The 18,720-nt window shown below is 41.1% G+C and overlaps 4 protein-coding genes across 4 annotated transcripts; all 4 read left to right on the top strand.

Annotated features, from left to right (window-relative positions):
- The first annotated feature begins 192 nt into the window (after positions 1–192).
- Positions 193–8,625, top strand: LOC141904153 (FERRY endosomal RAB5 effector complex subunit 3-like). The gene is made up of 13 exons (XM_074792687.1): positions 193–286; positions 641–1,534; positions 2,042–2,187; positions 2,898–3,079; positions 3,351–3,450; positions 3,536–3,660; positions 4,141–4,238; positions 4,323–4,407; positions 4,919–5,040; positions 5,851–6,020; positions 6,577–6,810; positions 6,985–7,110; positions 7,823–8,625. Exons 2-13 carry the CDS (start codon positions 1,375–1,377, stop codon positions 7,901–7,903), a joined length of 1,629 nt encoding a protein of 542 aa, XP_074648788.1. The 5' UTR covers positions 193–286; positions 641–1,374; the 3' UTR covers positions 7,904–8,625.
- Positions 8,626–10,393: 1,768 nt separating this feature from the next.
- Positions 10,394–11,476, top strand: LOC141904444 (transcription factor HES-4-B-like). Its single transcript, XM_074793032.1, has 4 exons — positions 10,394–10,540; positions 10,695–10,782; positions 10,884–11,029; positions 11,333–11,476. The coding sequence occupies exons 1-4, from the start codon at positions 10,394–10,396 to the stop codon at positions 11,474–11,476; spliced, it is 525 nt and encodes a 174-aa protein (XP_074649133.1).
- Positions 11,477–13,613: 2,137 nt separating this feature from the next.
- On the top strand, positions 13,614–14,656 carry LOC141904443 (uncharacterized). The gene is made up of 3 exons (XM_074793031.1): positions 13,614–13,760; positions 13,916–14,003; positions 14,106–14,656. Exons 1-3 carry the CDS (start codon positions 13,614–13,616, stop codon positions 14,654–14,656), a joined length of 786 nt encoding a protein of 261 aa, XP_074649132.1.
- A 2,168-nt stretch (positions 14,657–16,824) lies between these two features.
- On the top strand, positions 16,825–17,868 carry LOC141904442 (enhancer of split m7 protein-like). Its single transcript, XM_074793030.1, has 3 exons — positions 16,825–16,971; positions 17,127–17,214; positions 17,318–17,868. Exons 1-3 carry the CDS (start codon positions 16,825–16,827, stop codon positions 17,866–17,868), a joined length of 786 nt encoding a protein of 261 aa, XP_074649131.1.
- Positions 17,869–18,720: the final 852 nt, after the last annotated feature.

Here is an 18,720-nt window from a genome sequence, read left to right as displayed (position 1 = left end):
GCGCTTTATCCAGTGACCAAGACCGAGGAGAATAATTTTTACGGACTGAACATGACATAACAATACAATCAGTATTTCACTGAAATATTTAAAATATAATAAAAGCATAAAAAGATAGATATATCAATATCAATATTTGGTAGGTGGATCTCGTGAGGGGTTGCTCCGAGACGGTGGACGTAAAGGTCGCGTGGAGCAGGAAGCGATTGGATTGTCAGATAAAAAAAATTCGACAAATATTGAAGAGGGACGGGAATTTTGGATCTGTCGAAGTGATGAGACCCAGGTAATACCTTGCTACCAGCAAGTTTATTTCTTTTTCTTCTAATCTAACTAATGATAGGTAATTGGCAATGATTTGCTGAAGAAGTTGGAATGAAATTAATGATGTCAGGGAGTGTGTACTGTGTGTGGCATGGCATGGTTTTCTGTGGCAGTTGACTTTTTTCTTCCCTATGGGTCAACCTCTGCGTGTGAATGTGCACCAGTGCAGCAGTCAGACAGTGGCTGTGTTTTTACTACTGACACCTGCAAGGATACTCAATAGCTCATCTAACATAAATCGTCCTTAAAACCTGTCCTTAACATTTGTCCATAATTAATAAAGCATAAGTCATCAACATTAATAATCTGATTGCAGGTTGTGAACTGTATCTGCGTCGTCCAGAGTGGGATCCGGACCCTTGCGTCGTCCCGAGTGGGATCCAGACCCTCGCGTCGCCCTGAGTGGGATCCAGACCCTCGCATAGTCCCCAGTGAGATACTGACCCTCGTGTCATCTCGAGTAAGATACAGACCCTCGCGTATTCCCCAGTGAGATACAGGCCCTCACGTCGTCTCGAGTAAGATACAGACCCTCGTGTCGTCCCGAGTGAGATACAGACCCTCGTGTCGTCCCGAGTAAGATACAGACCCTCGTGTCGTCCGGAGTGAGATACAGACCCTCGCGTCGTCTAGAGTGAGATACAGACCCTCGCGTCGTCTAGAGTGAGATACAGACCCTCGCGTCGTCCCGAGTGAGATACAGACCCTCGTGTCGTCCCGAGTAAGATACAGACCCTCGTGTCGTCCCGAGTGAGATACAGACCCTCGCATTGTCCCCAGTGAGATACAGACCCTTGCGTCGTCTGGAGTGAGATACAGACCCTCGCGTCGTCTCGAGTAAGATTTAGACCCTCGTGTCGTCCCGAGTGAGATACAGACCCTCGTGTCGTCCCGAGTGAGATACAGACCCTCGCGTAGTCCCCAGTGAGATAGGCTACAGACCCTCGCGTAGTCCCCAGTGAGATACAGACCCTCACGTCTCGAGTAAGATTCAGACCCTCGTGTCGTCCCGAGTGAGATACAGACCCTCGTGTCGTCCCGAGAACAGACATGCCGTTGACAGTTGAAAGAGATTTTGTCTACACGTACCGGAGTAAAGAGGAACGATGTACGCTAACGGCACCGGTTACGATACCGCTAGAGACATCTATTGACGACCTCGTCGGACGATTGATCAAAGCGCATTGTTTACCGTGCTTCGCCGTAAATGGTAAGATAATCACGCACCACCAGATGGCGTGGCTAACTTAGTAAAAATCGCAGCGTCCCTCAGTAGGTTTCAGTGGAAAAACGCGTGATGCTGTTGTGATTTAGTACTGAGTGATGAGATGTAGTCCTTCTGGCTAAAAGGAATCCCACAATAATGATTTAACGAAAAATAATATAACAGGGTTCCTACGGGTCCTTAAATACCCTAGAATTCAGGAAATCAAAATTTAATCAGTTAAATAAGTTTCCCCTCATATAGCCTACCCATACATAACCCCCTGAAATTCTTTACGATAAAGTCCGAACGTATTTCCTTCAGCTAGTAGTTTATTCAATGCTTCGTTTATATGTTCTAATAGTAACTTTCAGGAATATCGTAGGTTTCTTTTTATATTATCATCACAATATATGGATATGGTGATTCTGCTGGCTCCTTACAGCGTGCGGGCAACACTTAATCATAATCATAGAAAATAAAGTCTTGAGATTTGTTTTCTATGTTTTGTAGGTTTAAAGACTTCACTGACTGCGTTCCAAGCGGAAGAAACTGGAAAGTTTTACGTCCGAAATTCCGAAGAGGCTTTACGCAAATTCCAAGAGAACGTCGATGACGTGGATGATCTTGTCGATCAGTGGGCGAAGGTTTTCACGCAGGTTTGGAGTTCATCAATTGAATTTATTTCATCATTAACCCTTTCAGTGCTGACTAATCAATACCCTATAGTGCTGAAGATAATTTGAAAATTCTGAAAAATTCCACCCTAGTCTGTTGAATAACGGGAATAGCTATAGTGCGTCTACACCCTGGGGCGGTATATCGTTAGTTACTAATATTTCACTTTGTTTGACAGGTGCTGCCATCTTTCAAGAGAAATAATTAGTAATTACTAATTAAATCAATACACCGCAGTGCGGTGTACTAGCAAAATCCATCACTGATTCGTACACCGCATTGTGGTGTAGGCGCACTGAAAGGGTTAAAACCTTAAACACTGTTTAACAAGACTGTTAAACACGGTTTTCTCCGACCAGATTTGAGTGGAGAGTTTCCCTCAACCCACTGACAGCTACTCAGGGCATGCATGTTTTCCTGATAAGAATTGCTTGAAAAGATCCTCTACATGTACAGCAACCGAAATTCGAACCCGTGAACCCGAAGTTCTGGGGTGTGGTCAGTGGGCGAGAGGGAGGGTTAGTGTACAGGGCTAGCAGCTTGCTCGGAAGGCACAAATCAAATTTGGATTGACGAGACACCAGCGAAAGACTGATGGCTTGTTAAATCGGGCAACTATCCCGAATCATTGTATTTCATGGATTTCTTGCTCGAATATGAAATATTGTTATTGTTATTGCTTTACTTGCAGGAGTTGAAGGAATACGCGAAGCCGGTCGAAATCAGTAACGATCAGGTTTTCTCGGAGGTTTATCATAATCTGATACATTCACCGGCGCTGGAGACTTTACTGAATTTAGAACACACGTACGCGATAGCCGTAGAAGACGTCATCACGCAACGCGATCGGGACCTTAATCACTTCGAAATCAGGTAGGCTGCCTATTTAATATAGAACCTCAGTCGCTTTGAGATAAAGTAAACTGGCTACTTCCATAACATGAGTTACTTTGAAATCAGGTAGGTAGGCTCTACCTACCTCGCTTCCAGACCCTTTTCATGACAACAAATGGCTTGCCTAACAAAAGGACATCTAGACCGAAATTTCATCAAAATTTTTAACCTCCTATATCAAATTAACCAAATTTAGTTTCTAATCTTGATTGTCTCATTAATAGCAATAGTATGTTTTACTTTTGACTAGGCAAAGTAAAGAAATGGAAGATGCAGTTAGTTTACTAGGAACTGTATACACCGATGTTCAAGTGAACCAATTAGCTCAAAGACAGTTTGAAAATACTCAGGTATCGTCGAATTTATAAGTGCTGTATCTCGTTCGCGTTGAACGATTTTCTCATTTTTGTTTTCTGTGATTTCGATGTTACGTAGATGATCGAAAGTAAATGGGCCAGTGAATTGAGCAATTTACAAGAGACGCAGAAACGTGAATACCGAGAATGGGTGATGAAAGTACACGAAGATACCCAAACTAGTCACGGCACGCCTTCATTCGTGTAAGTTTCACGGGCACTAAAAACAGGTGAATTTGAGAGAATCTTTTTTATTTGGAGCAGCATACGGTCATGATGAACTCTGATTATTACGTGCTCCAAGTAAACCATTGTAAGACGGTGCAAAAAAGGTTTTCCCTAACCAGTTGTTTTGACACAGGGCCGATCTAGGAAATTCGAAACGCAGGGGTCCAGAAGAAAAAAGGCATTTTACGGATAAATCTCAGTCGTAGCCCTCCAATTTCCGAAAGGATGAGTTTCAAATTTGTCTTTTTCAAGATTTTAACGATCTTTGTCTTGATGAAAACGGCATCTACAATGGGTAGGCAGGGTTATGAACCCCCGAGACCACCCCCTAAATCCGCCCCTTTGACAGATTCGGTGTTTGATGGCTGTGTGTAAATAATGGTCTACCCGTGTAACAAGCTTTCATAAATTGTCATTCAATATTTCGTATGTCAATTGTCTCTTCGTTTTTTGTAGGCAGAGAGTGCGTGCTCTAACCAATAATATGCCTGAACCGTGCGACGATGATGGAGTTCCACAGCCTCGCATGGAAGAAAGTTTTACCATTCATTTAGGTATGGTTACTATAATCATCATCAATCGAGTGAACTCACTCGCAGGAGGCGCATTCTGTATTTATTGCATTCGATATTTTGTAGGTGCGCAGCAGAAAACGATGCACAATCTACGTTTATTGTGCGTCGATATTTTAGACTTGTGTCGGCATAAACCGAATAAAGTTGGGTGAGTACGAAGTTCCTCTCCTAAGGGATCATTCATTTATTACGTACATATTAGGGGAGGGGTAAATGTGCGTACTGTAATGCTTAATGTGTATGAAAAAATGGCCGATTTTGCGTACAGGGGGGTTGAAAAAGTCAAATTTTATGCGTACGTAATAAATGCATGATCCCAAAGCACATCTGCAGATCGCAGGGGCTTGTAAACCGGCTTGGGTTTACTTCCGGGTTGTTGACAATCTCGCGAGAACGGCACTAAATTCAATCTGCAAATGAACTCAAAATTTCACGCAAATACCTTGTGTTAATATTGTTTGATTATCTGGTGTAAAGTTGCGATAAACAATCAACTGTTTTATCGAGAATCAGACGGTCGCGACGCTTTACTAAAAATGATGTTGTTTAGATAAAATTCAAGCCAGTTTACGAGCCCCTGTGACCTTGCTAGCTCTGCAGTGCTATTGGTTGTTTGAAGTTTCCCTACACGATGATGTGCATTAATGATTTATTTTTAGAGGAATGTTGATTCCATCTCCGCAACGTTTGCAGACGGCCATGTCGCTGTATTCCAATAATCTAAGTGCTCTAATTTTGTTGGTTGATAATCGATTAAACTCATACACCGGTATCAAAAGAGGTTAGTATCGTCTTAGAATCAACTGATTACTCATACAGTGGAGCCTCCTCACTACAGCAAACTTCACGGGACCGGGAAATAAGATAGTTATAACTGATAGTGCGTTATTTCCAGTATGAAATAAATCAAATTGTCTTACTTGGGACAAAATTCTATATTTGTTATATCCGAAGAATCGTTGTATCCGAGTTTGTTTTAACGAGGTTCAACTGTAATACGAGTAAACTGCATCTTTGTGGTACTGTGTGAATTGTAACTATATCGCCGAGTTGACGATCAGGGAACCTGGTAGCTTTGACAATCAGGGAACTCTGTTGTGCTGGGACTGCTGTAAATATTTCACCGAGTGGGTTGAGGATCAGGGAACTCTGTAGTGATTGAACTGCTGTGGATATTTCATTGAGTTAAGAATTAGGGAAATAGAAAGTTTTTCTTTTTAAACAAATTTAATAAAATTCACTAAAGACTCGAGCAAGTTATCGAGTTGTCCAGCACTGAGTAAGGCAGAGTCTACTATCCTTAATTCCTGTTTGCGTTGTGAATCGGGGAACTCAGTAGTGTTGGAACTGCGGTAAACCTTTCACCCAGTTCACCTAAGACTTCAGTGTTTTAACAAATTCACTGGTACTCAGTAAGGCAGAGTTTACTTTCCCTGATTCCTGTTTGCGTTGAGAATTCGGGAAACTCAGTAGTGTCGGAACTGCTATTTAATATCTAACCCAGGTCACCTAAGACTTGAACCTACTGAGTAAGGCAGAGTTTACTCTTCCTGATTGCTATGAATTGTATTCCTTTATCGATTTTCTTCAGAATTCGCGAAGGTCTGCGAACAGTCGACTGATTTCCATCTGCCGAATCTAGAACAACAATTCCAATCGATCGAACAAAACGTCGTGAAAGGAAACGAGTGGCGCGTTCTGCACAAGGTCAACGAAGACGGAGACAGAGTTAGTTTAAAATCAACGAGCAGTGAAGGATCTGTGAGTATAGCTACGATAATAATACACAGTAGAAGATTTCAGAATTCAAGTGAGGGACTTGTATTTAACTCATACATACCTAATAGCATCCTAGGTTGGATCCGAACTATTGTATGTTAGACCATCATGACATCTTGATGCACAATGGTGGCCTTCGTTGACACTCATATTTGTTCTCTCGGAAATTGTCGCTTTGGGGATGGGTATCTACGTTATCTAACTCCAATTGTGGAACCCTGTTTACAGTCTTCTGCGTGGCTGCTTTATTCGATGAATCCCATTCCTTCCTTCCTTTTAGAACCCGCCTTGTTCTTTGAATTTTCATAGATGCGGCCCTGATTTCAGTCATCTCTCCTCGGGGAGCGAGAATAAAGTGTTTTCAGTATTAACAAATAAAACCCACAGTTAGATCTGGAAAAACAGTTTATTTTCCTTACAGCTTCGAGGCTTTAACTATCTAACTGTGGATTTTTATTTGTTAACTCTACACTGAGATTGATGTCAGTTAATCGCGGTCATGTTTTCAATATTCTCGTTTTTGTTTTCTCGTGTTTAGAGAGAAGATCGCTCGAATCGAATGCACGTCGGTGATTTCTATACGACGCGCCATTCAAATCTATCGGACGTGCACGTCGCGTTTCATCTAGTCACCGACGAGACGTTGACGTCTCCCGATATATCGTCTCGACACCCGGTCATACTCGGAATACGCAACATACTCAAAATGTGCTTCAGATACGACATTTTCACGCTGAGCATTCCGCTACTACTGACGCACGAAATGTCGGAGGTAAGAGCCGTGATCAGACGCAGACAACTTGGCCCGGATCAAACTGGCCAATTTTGACCCATGCGTTGTGCATCGATAATTACTTACGATCTGTTGTGAGGATCAGCAATATTCTTTTCTAGATATTTTCTGTAGGTATTTGATAACAGAATATTGCATCGATTTTCTCTACAGGAGATGACGGTACAATGGTGCAATAGAAGAGCTGAGTTGGTGTTTAAATGCGTTAAAGGATTCATGATGGAAATGGCTTCATGGGGGGGACAGTCGTCGAGAACTATACAGTTCATCGTACCGAAGGTAAAAACATAATGACGCCTGAGGATGTTCCATATGCAGGTATCGAGTTGCAGCCCTCGACCCCTCCAGATGTGAAGTGTGGACGATCAGTTTTGAATGTGCGCTGATAAATTGTCTAATGTCTGGTGTTCGTAGTTCATTATCAATTCAAATGTCTCCGGTGAAGTTGTGACTATGTGTGAAGTGTAGATGATCAGGTTTTGAATGAAAGTGTGCTGATTAAGTGTTGAATGTCTGGTGTTCGTACATGTAGTTCATTTTCAATCAAAAACGTCTTGAACACATGTGAAGTGTAGACGTTCAAAAACTGGCAGAATATTGATAAAATTTAGAGTTTCTGAGGACCAGGCTGATCGGTACCTGCATTGATTAGTGAATAAACGATGTCAAACTTAAACTTTTCTGTGAATAGAATAGTTGAAAGTTTAACATGCTAAGTTTCTGGGTTTCGTGATATGGTTTTCCTTGTGGAATCATTGAATAGATTAGATTATTTCTGGTAAATTACGTTGTAACGAATGGTAAGAATAGAATAGTTGAAAGTTTAACATGCTAAGTTTCTGGGTTCCGTGATATGGTTTTCCTTGTTGAATCATAGAATAGATTAGATCATTTCTGGTAAATTACGTTGTAACGAATGGTATACTTTAATTTGATTTACCGATCTTGATTTTGATTATTTCTAATCGCGCGTACGTATTGTATTTTGCAGGGCTGTTCTGAGAAAATGTTTACGGAATTCAGTTCGATGTTGCCCGGTATATTCCGCGTGTCGAACCCGGTGAAAGGATGATGAACAAGGCGTCTCACATCAACTCACTAACTTACATCATGTCGTCATCTTCTATCACATCGGACACGTTATTTGTTACCGTTTAGATGGAATGTGCTGCAGCCAGTTAAATACACGATTGTTAGATACACGACTGATGTTCTCAGTAGTACCATGGACGTATAAGCTAGTTTATACCTCCATGGTAGTACGTACCACTCCGCTAGCGCTGTGATTCGAACCCGATAGGATCGCTACGCTCAGCCATGGCACAAACCGTGGCAATCTCGATGCCATCAGGTTCGAATTCCTCAATGCAATCCCCTAGCGCTGTGTCAGGGGTCATTCATTTATTACGTACGTATTAGGGGAGGAGTCAGTGAAATTGCGTACTGTAATGCTTAATGTATATGAAAGAATGGCTGATTTTGCATACAGAGGGGAGGGTGGTTGAAAAATTCAAATTTTATGCGTGCGTAATAAATGAATGACCCCTGATTCGAACCGGATCGCATCTTGAGACTCTGCCATCATGTACACAAAGCCATACATACATATACATGTACGTACATGCCGACGATGTACATGGCATTCCTGTCTCCTTGGAGAAATAATTTACGTAGAATCCCACTTAATTATTTCACTGAATATCCGTAACTTAAAAATGTGGCCATTATGCAATTGTTGTATATGTAAACCGATTATTATGTAGTGAATATATTAATTGTTTTAATTATAAACAACATCAGTGTGTATTATTTTGTTTTCATGTAGCATATGATGACTAAAGGTCTAGAGCGCGCAGTTGCGCAACAGTGCCTGTGTCTAACTTGAATCCCGCGGGCTTCGAACCCAAAATTACTTCTACTCATTCTTGCAGCGTTGAAACAGGCGCCCGAAAGCAATGGAACTGATTGGTCAGAGCTGGTCACCTGGTCAAAATGATATTTATTTCACGGAAAAGCAGAACTTGAAAATCAGGAGAAAAATAACAATTCAAAAACGAGAAAGAAAAATTACAAATATTGTAGCGCGTTTTTCCTGCGCCTTGCAAAGCTCAATGGAATCAAGAAAATCAAGGAATTCCCGATTTATTTCTTGTTGCGCAGTGAAAAATACGTAAAGAAATCTTGGCTGCGTTAGCGATCTTCAAACTAACGCAGCCAAGATTTCTTTACGTATTTTTCACTGCGCAATAAGAAATAAATCGGGAATTCCTTGATTTTCTTAATCTGCTGAAGGGCCCAACAATCATTTTCACCAGCCGCCAGATGTCGTTACTACGACCATTGACTCTAAAACGAATTAGAGTCCACTACCGTACGAATTATTGGTAAAATTACGAATTATTTGATGGACATTTCCCGACAGAACGACCGACCACCCGATCTAGTTTACCTAGAATCTCATATTTTGCCGTGGAACACGCATTAAAACCATCTTTCTCTTTTATTTTAAGTAAAGCGTGAGGCGTCGTTGCGGGCCTCTCGGATACTAGCTGAGTGGATTAAACACCTGGTCGATTGCCACCGGAATAGACCGCATTCCGATAGTCAGCCGAGAGAACAATAGCCCAGAGCGTGCGGCTTGGCAACCCAAACGCTATTATATACAATACTCTTAATCGGTTCGCGTGCCATTCGTTTTCATCAAATCAATTACGATTGCTAGATTCGCTACTAACGGCGGGATTTCAACAAATCAATGTTTAAGAATAAATCAAATGAATATACAGTTAAGCGAAGACGATCCATTTGGCGACGAAATTTTCATTACAAAGCATGCAAAACTTTTGAAATGTAACTATTTCAGTGAACATTCTTAACTAGTTAATTGCCGTTCCAATTAGCCTAATTTAGTATGATAACATTTCTAATACGAATCAAAAGTGATTTACTTACTAAAACATATAGGTGTGATCATCATTTTTAGTCCCCAATTGAATTGCTTGAGAATTTTATTATACCTGATGATGATTTTGATCTTAAGATGATGAATCTAGTTTTCTTTTCGCTTTTCACTATAAATAAAGGTTTCCCGACAATGGTGAATTTGGCTTAACACGTTTTAGGCCTACACCCGTGCTCGAAACGCAAATATTTGTTCATATCATCAGGGAAAAAGTTGTGAAAGTCTTGGATACGGTATAACTGCACCGATGATTGTAAAAATATCAAAGTAGAATGCGACGCGTGGAGCGGCATAGCGACCGTGATGGTTTCACACCTGGCCTAAGCGCAAGCGGAATCCTTGTTTTCCGATAGCGCCTATAGGCCGCCTCGGATACAAGGTCGTAAACAATAGCTCGACAGCGCAACTCGTGGAATTCGCGTGGCAACTGACGCCGCGCCGCCGAAAGCGAGCTACTCGCGTGCCGGGTAACAATAACAATTGAAACGAACGATAGGACCTATAGCCGCGACTACGGGTATAAATACCGGGCCAGGTCGAGCTACTGGCATCATTCTCTCTTTGCAATTCGTACCGTTCACATCTCTCCGACCGTTCAATATGACTCGACCAGAAATCGCTAGTCCGCCGAGGAAGGCCAACGACCGTCGAATAATGAAACCGCTTATCGAGAAAAAAAGGCGATCCAGAATCAATTCCAGTCTGAACGAATTGAAAACACTTCTCGAAGTTGTCATCGGCAAACAGGTAATTAGAAATCAAAAAGCAGTTTGATTTATCAGTTAAAAGAAGGCTAAAAAGATGACAATATTTAACCGGAAAAATTAGTGATAATATATGATTCCCTTTTTTCAAATTTATATGAGATGAATAATTTGAATAATTTTAATTGTTCTTTCAGATTCCTCGTGATTACAAACTTGAAAAAGCAGATATTCTCGAATTAACCGTCTCACATTTGAAATCGAACATTTCTCAATTACAACGAGGTAAATATCATCAGAAACATTCCGTCTAAATACGAAAAAAATCGTAATCAAAACAACTATTTGAGGTCTAATCGAAAAATACGTTATCTTTTTTTTTGTAGCCATGAATCCAAACGACATCAACAAATATCAAATCGGATTCAGCGAATGCGTCAGTGAAGTCAGCAATTACTTGATGACGATAGACGGCGCTGATCCGGAACTTCGGCCGCGTGTTCTAGAGCATTTATCGAATCGAATCGGGAACGTTAGGAACACGCACCTGCAGCAGCAGCAGCAGCAGCAGCAGCAGCAGCAGCAGCAGCAGCAGCAGCCTCAGCCTCAGCCACAGCCACGACATCACACCGTACCATTCGCTTATGCAGTTTCATCATCACATTCAACGACGAATCCCGCACTCGTTTCTAGAAGTTACAGATCACTACCAGGTGGCGCTAATTATACTTCCGTTTTTAGCGCATCGTCGCCCACCTCATCAGCTGGCAACTTCAGCGTATACCACGGACTTAATAACTCACCGGCCGCAGCATTTTACAATAACTCCCATCAGATGGCACAACCGTCGACTTCATCCGGTGAACCTCGAAATAGGATGACCGCGATCGCCGCGCCCTTAGCGATGCCGGCGAAAAGGTGTCCAGTAGAGGTCATTCATCAACAAGCGGTTACAGAAAACGTGTGGAGACCTTGGTAAAAATAAACCACAGCAATTAAAAGGGAACTCTTAAAAGAACAAAAGGAATTTCTGTGTAAATAGTATAACTATTTTCTGCTACTGTAAATTTATCACAAATGGTGCTAATACTCTTTAAATCATTAATAAACACTGTTTTATTTTCTCACATAAATCCTAAATTATTCTTCGTTGTTCCTTTTTATCAATTAATTGGCCGGTCATCCGTAGTAGAAAGGCGGGTTTTCATGAGTGGTTTCCCGGTTAGCTCTTCCTGCTGCAAACCGCTGGTGACTCCTAATAAATGGAGAAACACTTTGTCCTTTTCTGATCCCAAAAACGTCCACAATGATGGCGTAATTGCCAGCTATTGCATGCAATTGGCGTTTTTGTCTACGGAGCAGGAAACTGCTGAGGGCGGTTTTCACGTCATTGGAAAGAGTTCGACAGAACCTGGGCCAGGATTTTTTAGACTGGTCTCATATTTAATCCGAGGGCTAAGTCAATAGAAAATGATTCGAGTTAGCTCCGCATTAAAGGTAACACATTTCTATAAAACCGAGCCCAGGCTTAAGTCTTGTGCATGTAATGTCTACATCGAATCTATCCACTCCTATTTGGAAATAGTAACTGCGCGACAATCCGAGATATTCGTCAACCATTATGTTGGTTTATTCCACGAATTGCGGGTCAACATCACACAGTAAATATCATAGTTGAAGAAACAACGTGTTTCCCGTTTACGTGATTCATACGTGAAACGTTTGACAGTGGCACTCGCCAACACTGTCGCTGCTGCTGCTGCTGCTACTACTACTGCTGTTACTGCTGCTGTTGAAAATAATAATGCAAATAGCAAGTAAACACGCCGAACTTTCTGACAATCCGGCGGTAAAGATCAACACGCCTCAAGCGTCAGTTATCAGCTTCGCAAAAAATGTCACATATAAAATCTTTCAACAAATCCTTCAAAACAGCCATGAAACTCAACGCGTCATCACTAGACAGGATTTTAGTATTAAGTGACATCTATTGCTCCCAAATAATAAAATGGCAAATTACAGAGCTGGATAATGTGACTTTTTACGCAAATAATACAATAGAATGCAATACTCATACAAAACTCCAAAAGTAAAACGGTCAAATCAGTCATTTAATTTTTACACCAAACACAAACTCTCGAACAGTCAGACTCAATCGGAAAAAATTGTTTGATTTTTCTTTTTAAAATTGCTATTAAATTGATCCTGTGAAGTATTCAACATGAGACAAGTTCATCCATTACATTAACGAGGCCCGTGTTTCATGATTTCATGTCCAATATTTTTGTTAAATTCGTTGTAAAAATCCAGCAAATTACGATTGTGATTCAAGATGTTTTCAAGATATGGTATATGGTTTTGGTAGCAAGATTTCTTCTTAAAATCTTTTGATATCGTTTTTTTGTTCACAGGTTTGCGTTTTTTTTCATCAGTGCGGCAAATTCCATGGTTCTACGAATTTCTACTCTAATCAACTGTGACGTAAGCGAGCATAATTAAATATGAACTTAATTCGGAACGCGACCGCGAAGCCACTGTTTGACAACAGCTGTGTAGAATGTTTCAATCTACACCACTGGTCCAGTACAAAGTCCATTGATATTTTCTTTTGTAGCTTTGAGACAATTAATTCTATCCTCGACGTGTGTGTATGTAAGCTGATATTATCAAAATAACATAGGGAATTGGAAAAGTCATAGGCTTATTGGGCAAATTAATAGGTATCATCAATTTAGAAATAACGAAAGCGTTTCTTTATCGCTGGTCATTAGTGTTTACAGATCAATAGAGTGCGACGCGTGGAGCGGCATAGCGACCGTGATGGTTTCACAACTGGCCTAAGCGCAAGCGGAATCCTTGTTTTCCGATAGCACCTATAGGCCGCCTCGGATACAAGGTCGTAAACAATAGCTCGACACAGCGCAACTCGTGGAATTCGCGTGGCAACTAACGACGCGCCGCCGAAAGCGAGCTACTCGCGTGCCGGGTAACAATAACAATTGAAACGAACAATAGGACCTATAGCGGCTACGGGTATAAATACCGGGCCAGGTCGAGCTACTGGCATCATTCTCTCTTTGCAACTCGTACCGTTCACATCTCTCCGACCGTTCAATATGACTCGACCAGATATCGCTAGTCCGCCGAGGAAGGCCAACGACCGTCGAATAATGAAACCGCTTATCGAGAAAAAAAGGCGATCCAGAATCAATTCCAGTCTGAACGAATTGAAAACACTTCTCGAAGTTGTCATCGGCAAACAGGTAATTAGAAATCAAATAGCAGTTTGATTTATTAGTTAAAAGTAGGCTAAAAAGATGACAATATTTAACCGGAAAAATTAGTGATAATATATGATTCCCTTTTTTTCAAATTTAACTAAGATGAATAATTTGAATAATTTTAATTGTTCTTACAGATTCCTCGTGATTACAAACTTGAAAAAGCAGATATTCTCGAATTAACCGTTTCACATTTGAAATCGAACATTTCTCAATTACAACGAGGTAAATATCATCAGAAACATTCCGTCTAAATACGAAAAAACATCGTAATCCAAACAACTATTTGAGGTCTAATCGAAAAATACGTTATCTGTTTTTTTGTAGCCATGAATCCAAACGACATCAACAAATATCAAATCGGATTCAGCGAATGCGTCAGTGAAGTCAGCAATTACTTGATGACGATAGACGGCGCTGATCCGGAACTTCGACCGCGTGTTCTAGAGCATTTATCGAATCGAATCGGGAACGTTAGGAACACGCACCTGCAGCAGCAGCAGCAGCAGCAGCCTCAGCCACGACATCACACCGTACCATTCGGTTATACAGTTTCATCATCACATTCAACGATAAATCCCGCACTCGTTTCTAGAAGTTACAGATCACCACCAGGTGGCGCTAATTATTCATCCGTTTTTAGCGCATCGTCGCCCACCTCATCTGGCAACTTCAGTGGATACCGCGGACTTAATAACTCACCGGCTGCAGCATCTTTCAATAACTCCCATCAGATGGCACAACCGTCGACTTCATCCGGGGAACTTCGAAATATGGTGACCGCGATCGCAGCGCCCCTAGCGATGCCGGCGAAAAGGTGTCCAGTAGAGGTCATTCATCAACAAGCGGTTACAGAAAACGTGTGGAGACCTTGGTAAAAACAAACCACAGCAATTAAAAAGGAACTCTTAAAAGAACAAAAAGAATTTCTGTGTAGTATAACTATTTTCTGCTACTGTAAATTTATCACAAATGGTGCTAATACTCTTTTAAATCATTAATAAACTCTGTTTTATTTTCTCACATAAATCCTAAATTATTCTTCGTTGTTCCTTTCTATCAATTAATTGGCCGGTCACCCGCAGTAGAAAGGCTGGTTTTCATGAGTGGTTTCCAGGTTAGCTCTTCCTGCTGCAAACCGCTGGTGAATACGCCTAATAAAATGGAGAAACACTAAAATTTTCTATCCTGCTCTGCCCCCCAAAAAACGTCCACAATGATAGCGTAATTGCCAGCTATTGCATGCAATGGCGTTTTTGTCTACGGAGCAGGAAACTGCTGAGGGTGGTTTTCACGTCATTGGAAAAAGTTCGACAAAACCTGGGCCAGGTTTTTTCAGACTGGTTTCATATCTAAAGCGGGGGCTAAGTCAATAGAAAATGATTCGAGTTAGCCCCGCATTAAAGGTATACATGTCTATAAAACCGAGCTCAGGCTTCAGTCTTGTGCATGTAATGACTACATCGAATCTATCCACTCTTATTTGGAAATAGTAACTGCGCGACAATCCGAGATATTCGTCAACCACTATGTTGGTTTATTTCACGAATTGCGGGTCAACATCACACAGTAAATATTATAGTTGAAGAAACAACGTGTTTCCCGTTTACGTGATTCATACGTGAGACGTTTGACAGTGGCACTCGCCAACACTGTCGCTGCTGCTGCTGCTGCTGCTGCTGCTGCTGCTGCTGCTGCTGCTACTCTACTACTGCTGTTACTGCTGCTGTTGAATATAACAATGCAAATAGCAAGTAAACACGCCGAACTTTCTGACAATCCGGCGGTAAAGATCAACACGCCTCAAGCGTCAGTTATCAGCTTTGCAAAAAATGTCACATATAAAATCTTTCAACAAATCCTTCAAAACAGCCATGAAACTCAATGCGTCATCACTAGACAGGATTTTAGTATGAAGTGACATCTATTGCTCCCAAATAATAAAATGGCAAATTACAGAGCTGGATAATGTGACTTTTTACGCAAATAATACAATAGAATGCAATACTCATACAAAACTCCAAAAGTAAAACGGTCAAATCAGTCATTTAATTTTTACACCAAACACAAACTCTCGAACAGTCAGACTCAATCGGAAAAAATTGTTTGATTTTTCTTTTTAAAATTGCTATTAAATTGATCCTGTGAAGTATTCAACATGAGACAAGTTCATCCATTACATTAACGAGGCCCGTGTTTCATGATTTCATGTCCAATATTTTTGTTAAATTCGTTGTAAAAATCCAGCAAATTACGATTGTGATTCAAGATGTTTTCAAGATATGGTATATGGTTTTGGTAGCAAGATTTCTTCTTAAAATCTTTTGATATCGTTTTTGAGCACAGGTTTGTGGTTTTTCTTCATCAGTGCGGTAAATTCCATGGTTCTACGAACTACTACTCTAATCAACTGTGACGTAAGCGAGCATAACTAAATATGAACTCAATTCGGAACGCGACCGCGAAGCCACTGTTTGACAACGGCTATGTAGAATGTTTCAATCTACACCACTGGTCCAGTAAAAAGTTCATTGATATTTTCTTTTGTAGCTTTGAGACAATTCTATCCTCGACGTGTGTGCATGTAAGCTGATATTATCAAAATAACATAGGGAATTAGAAAAGTCATAGGCTTATTGGGCAAATTAATAGGTATCATCAATTTAGAAATAAAGAAAGCGTTTCTTTATCACTGGTCATTAGTGTTTACAGATCAATAGAATGCGACGCGTGGAGCGGCATAGCGACCGTGATGGTTTCACACCTGGCCTAAGCGCAAGCGGAATCCTTGTATTCCGATATCGCCTATAGGCCGCCTCGGATACAAGGTCGTAAACAATAGCTCGACAGCGCAACTCGTGGAATTCGCGTGGCAACTAACGTCGCGCCGCCGAAAGCGAGCTACTCGCGTGCCGGGTAACAATAACAATTGAAACGAACAATAGGACCTGTAGCGGCTACGGGTATAAATACCGGGCCAGGTCGAGCTACTGGCATCATTCTCTTATTGCAACTCGTACCGTTCACATCTCTCCGACCGTTCAATATGACTCGACCAGAAATCGCTAGTCCGCCGAGGAAGGCCAACGACCGTCGAATAATGAAACCGCTTATCGAGAAAAAAAGGCGATCCAGAATCAATTCCAGTCTGAACGAATTGAAAACACTTCTCGAAGTTGTCATCGGCAAACAGGTAATTAGAAATCAAAAAGCAGTTTGATTTATCAGTTAAAAGAAGGCTAAAAAGATGACAATATTTAACCGGAAAAATTAGTGATAATATAGGATTCCCTTTTTTTCAAATTTAACTAAGATGAATAATTTGAATAATTTTAATTGTTCTTTCAGATTCCTCGTGATTACAAACTTGAAAAAGCAGATATTCTCGAATTAACCGTTTCACATTTGAAATCGAACATTTCTCAATTACAACGAGGTAAATATCATCAGAAACATTCCGTCTAAATACGAAAAAACATCGTAATCCAAACCACTATTTGAGGTCTAATCGAAAAAAACGTTATCTGTTTTTTTTGTAGCCATGAATCCAAACGACATCAACAAATATCAAATCGGATTCAGCGAATGCGTCAGTGAAGTCAGCAATTACTTGATGACGATAGACGGCGCTGATCCGGAACTTCGACCGCGTGTTCTAGAGCATTTATCGAATCGAATCGGGAACGTTAGGAACACGCACCTGCAGCAGCAGCAGCCTCAGCCTCGACATCACACCGTACCATTCGCTTATGCAGTTTCATCATCACATTCAACGACAAATCCCGCACTCGTTTCTAGAAGTTACAGATCACAACCAACGACACCAGGTGGTGCTTATTATACTTCCCGTTTTAGCGCATCGTCGCCAACCTCATCCGGCAACTTGAGCGTATACTGCGGACTTAATAACTCACCGGCCGCAGCATTTTACAATAACTCCCATCAGATGGCACAACCGTCGACTTCATCCGGGGAACCTCGAAATATGGTGACCGCGATCGCAGCGCCTCTAGCGATGCCAGCTAAAAGGTGTCCGGTAGAGGTCATTAATCAACAAGCGGTTACAGAAAACGTGTGGAGACCTTGGTAAAAACAAACCGAAGCGATTAAAAAAACTACGAAAAGAACAAAAAGAGAATTTGTAAATACTATTCTATTTTTCTTTTGTAAATTTTTCATGAATGGTGCTAATACTTATAAATTAAAACTAAGTTATTGTCTTAAATAAGTCTTAATTATTTTCGATGTTGCATTTTCAACTAAAACAATAAATTATTTCCACGGATTGATTGGCCTATGAACCGTGGTCGCATGTGGAAGCCCATCATAGGCTTCCACACGGAGACTTTTACCAAAGTCTGGTTTTCATGAGTGGTTTCCCGCAAGTATTTCCTGCTACCGCTCGTGAATAACGCCGAATAACTTCAAAAAGCGTTGAAATTTTCACGATCTGGGCCCCAGTGCTACAGCTATTTCCAGCTATTGCATGCAATATCTTTGTTATCACCGGAACATGAGACCGCTCACGGCGGTTTTCGCGCAACTGGAGAAGTTCTTGAAAACCAGGCTATAATTTTACTATATGCAAATGACGATCGATATCTATTTTGGAAGTAGTAACTGCGGGACAATCGGAGAAGCACGTTAACCATTATTTCGGTTTATCCCGTATTGCGGGTCAACACCAAACAGTAAATATTGTATTGAAAAAACAACGTGTTTCCCGTTTACGTGATTCATATACGTGAAACGTTTGACAGTGACACTCGCCGCCACTGCCGTTGCTGCTGCTGCCGCTGCCGCTGCTGCTGCTGATGCTGCTGCTACTACTGTTGAATCTAATAATGGAAATAGTGAGTAAACACGCAGATAACTTTCTGACAATTCGGCGACAGTAAGATCAACACGCCTCTCTAATTAAACGTCAGTTGTCACTTTGGCG

The sequence above is a fragment of the Tubulanus polymorphus genome, chromosome 4 (assembly GCF_964204645.1).
Source record: "Tubulanus polymorphus chromosome 4, tnTubPoly1.2, whole genome shotgun sequence".
Lineage (NCBI taxonomy): Eukaryota > Metazoa > Nemertea > Palaeonemertea > Tubulaniformes > Tubulanidae > Tubulanus > Tubulanus polymorphus.
This window is presented reverse-complemented; position numbering and strand designations above follow the sequence as displayed.

Bases quoted from the DNA above. Each gene is read 5' to 3' on its own strand.
- LOC141904153 (XM_074792687.1), top strand. From the start codon at position 1,375: ATGCCGTTGACAGTTGAAAGAGATTTTGTCTACACGTACCGGAGTAAA. The intron at 2,188-2,897 runs GTTTGGAGTTCA...CTTTACTTGCAG, and splicing joins GGGCGAAGGTTTTCACGCAG to GAGTTGAAGGAATACGCGAA. The intron at 5,041-5,850 runs GTTAGTATCGTC...GATTTTCTTCAG, and splicing joins ATACACCGGTATCAAAAGAG to AATTCGCGAAGGTCTGCGAA.
- LOC141904444 (XM_074793032.1), top strand. From the start codon at position 10,394: ATGACTCGACCAGAAATCGCTAGTCCGCCGAGGAAGGCCAACGACCGT. The intron at 10,783-10,883 runs GTAAATATCATC...TTTTTTTTGTAG, and splicing joins CATTTCTCAATTACAACGAG to CCATGAATCCAAACGACATC. The intron at 11,030-11,332 runs GTTAGGAACACG...AACTCCCATCAG, and splicing joins TATCGAATCGAATCGGGAAC to ATGGCACAACCGTCGACTTC.
- LOC141904443 (XM_074793031.1), top strand. From the start codon at position 13,614: ATGACTCGACCAGATATCGCTAGTCCGCCGAGGAAGGCCAACGACCGT. The intron at 13,761-13,915 runs GTAATTAGAAAT...TTGTTCTTACAG, and splicing joins AAGTTGTCATCGGCAAACAG to ATTCCTCGTGATTACAAACT. The intron at 14,004-14,105 runs GTAAATATCATC...GTTTTTTTGTAG, and splicing joins CATTTCTCAATTACAACGAG to CCATGAATCCAAACGACATC.
- LOC141904442 (XM_074793030.1), top strand. From the start codon at position 16,825: ATGACTCGACCAGAAATCGCTAGTCCGCCGAGGAAGGCCAACGACCGT. The intron at 16,972-17,126 runs GTAATTAGAAAT...TTGTTCTTTCAG, and splicing joins AAGTTGTCATCGGCAAACAG to ATTCCTCGTGATTACAAACT. The intron at 17,215-17,317 runs GTAAATATCATC...TTTTTTTTGTAG, and splicing joins CATTTCTCAATTACAACGAG to CCATGAATCCAAACGACATC.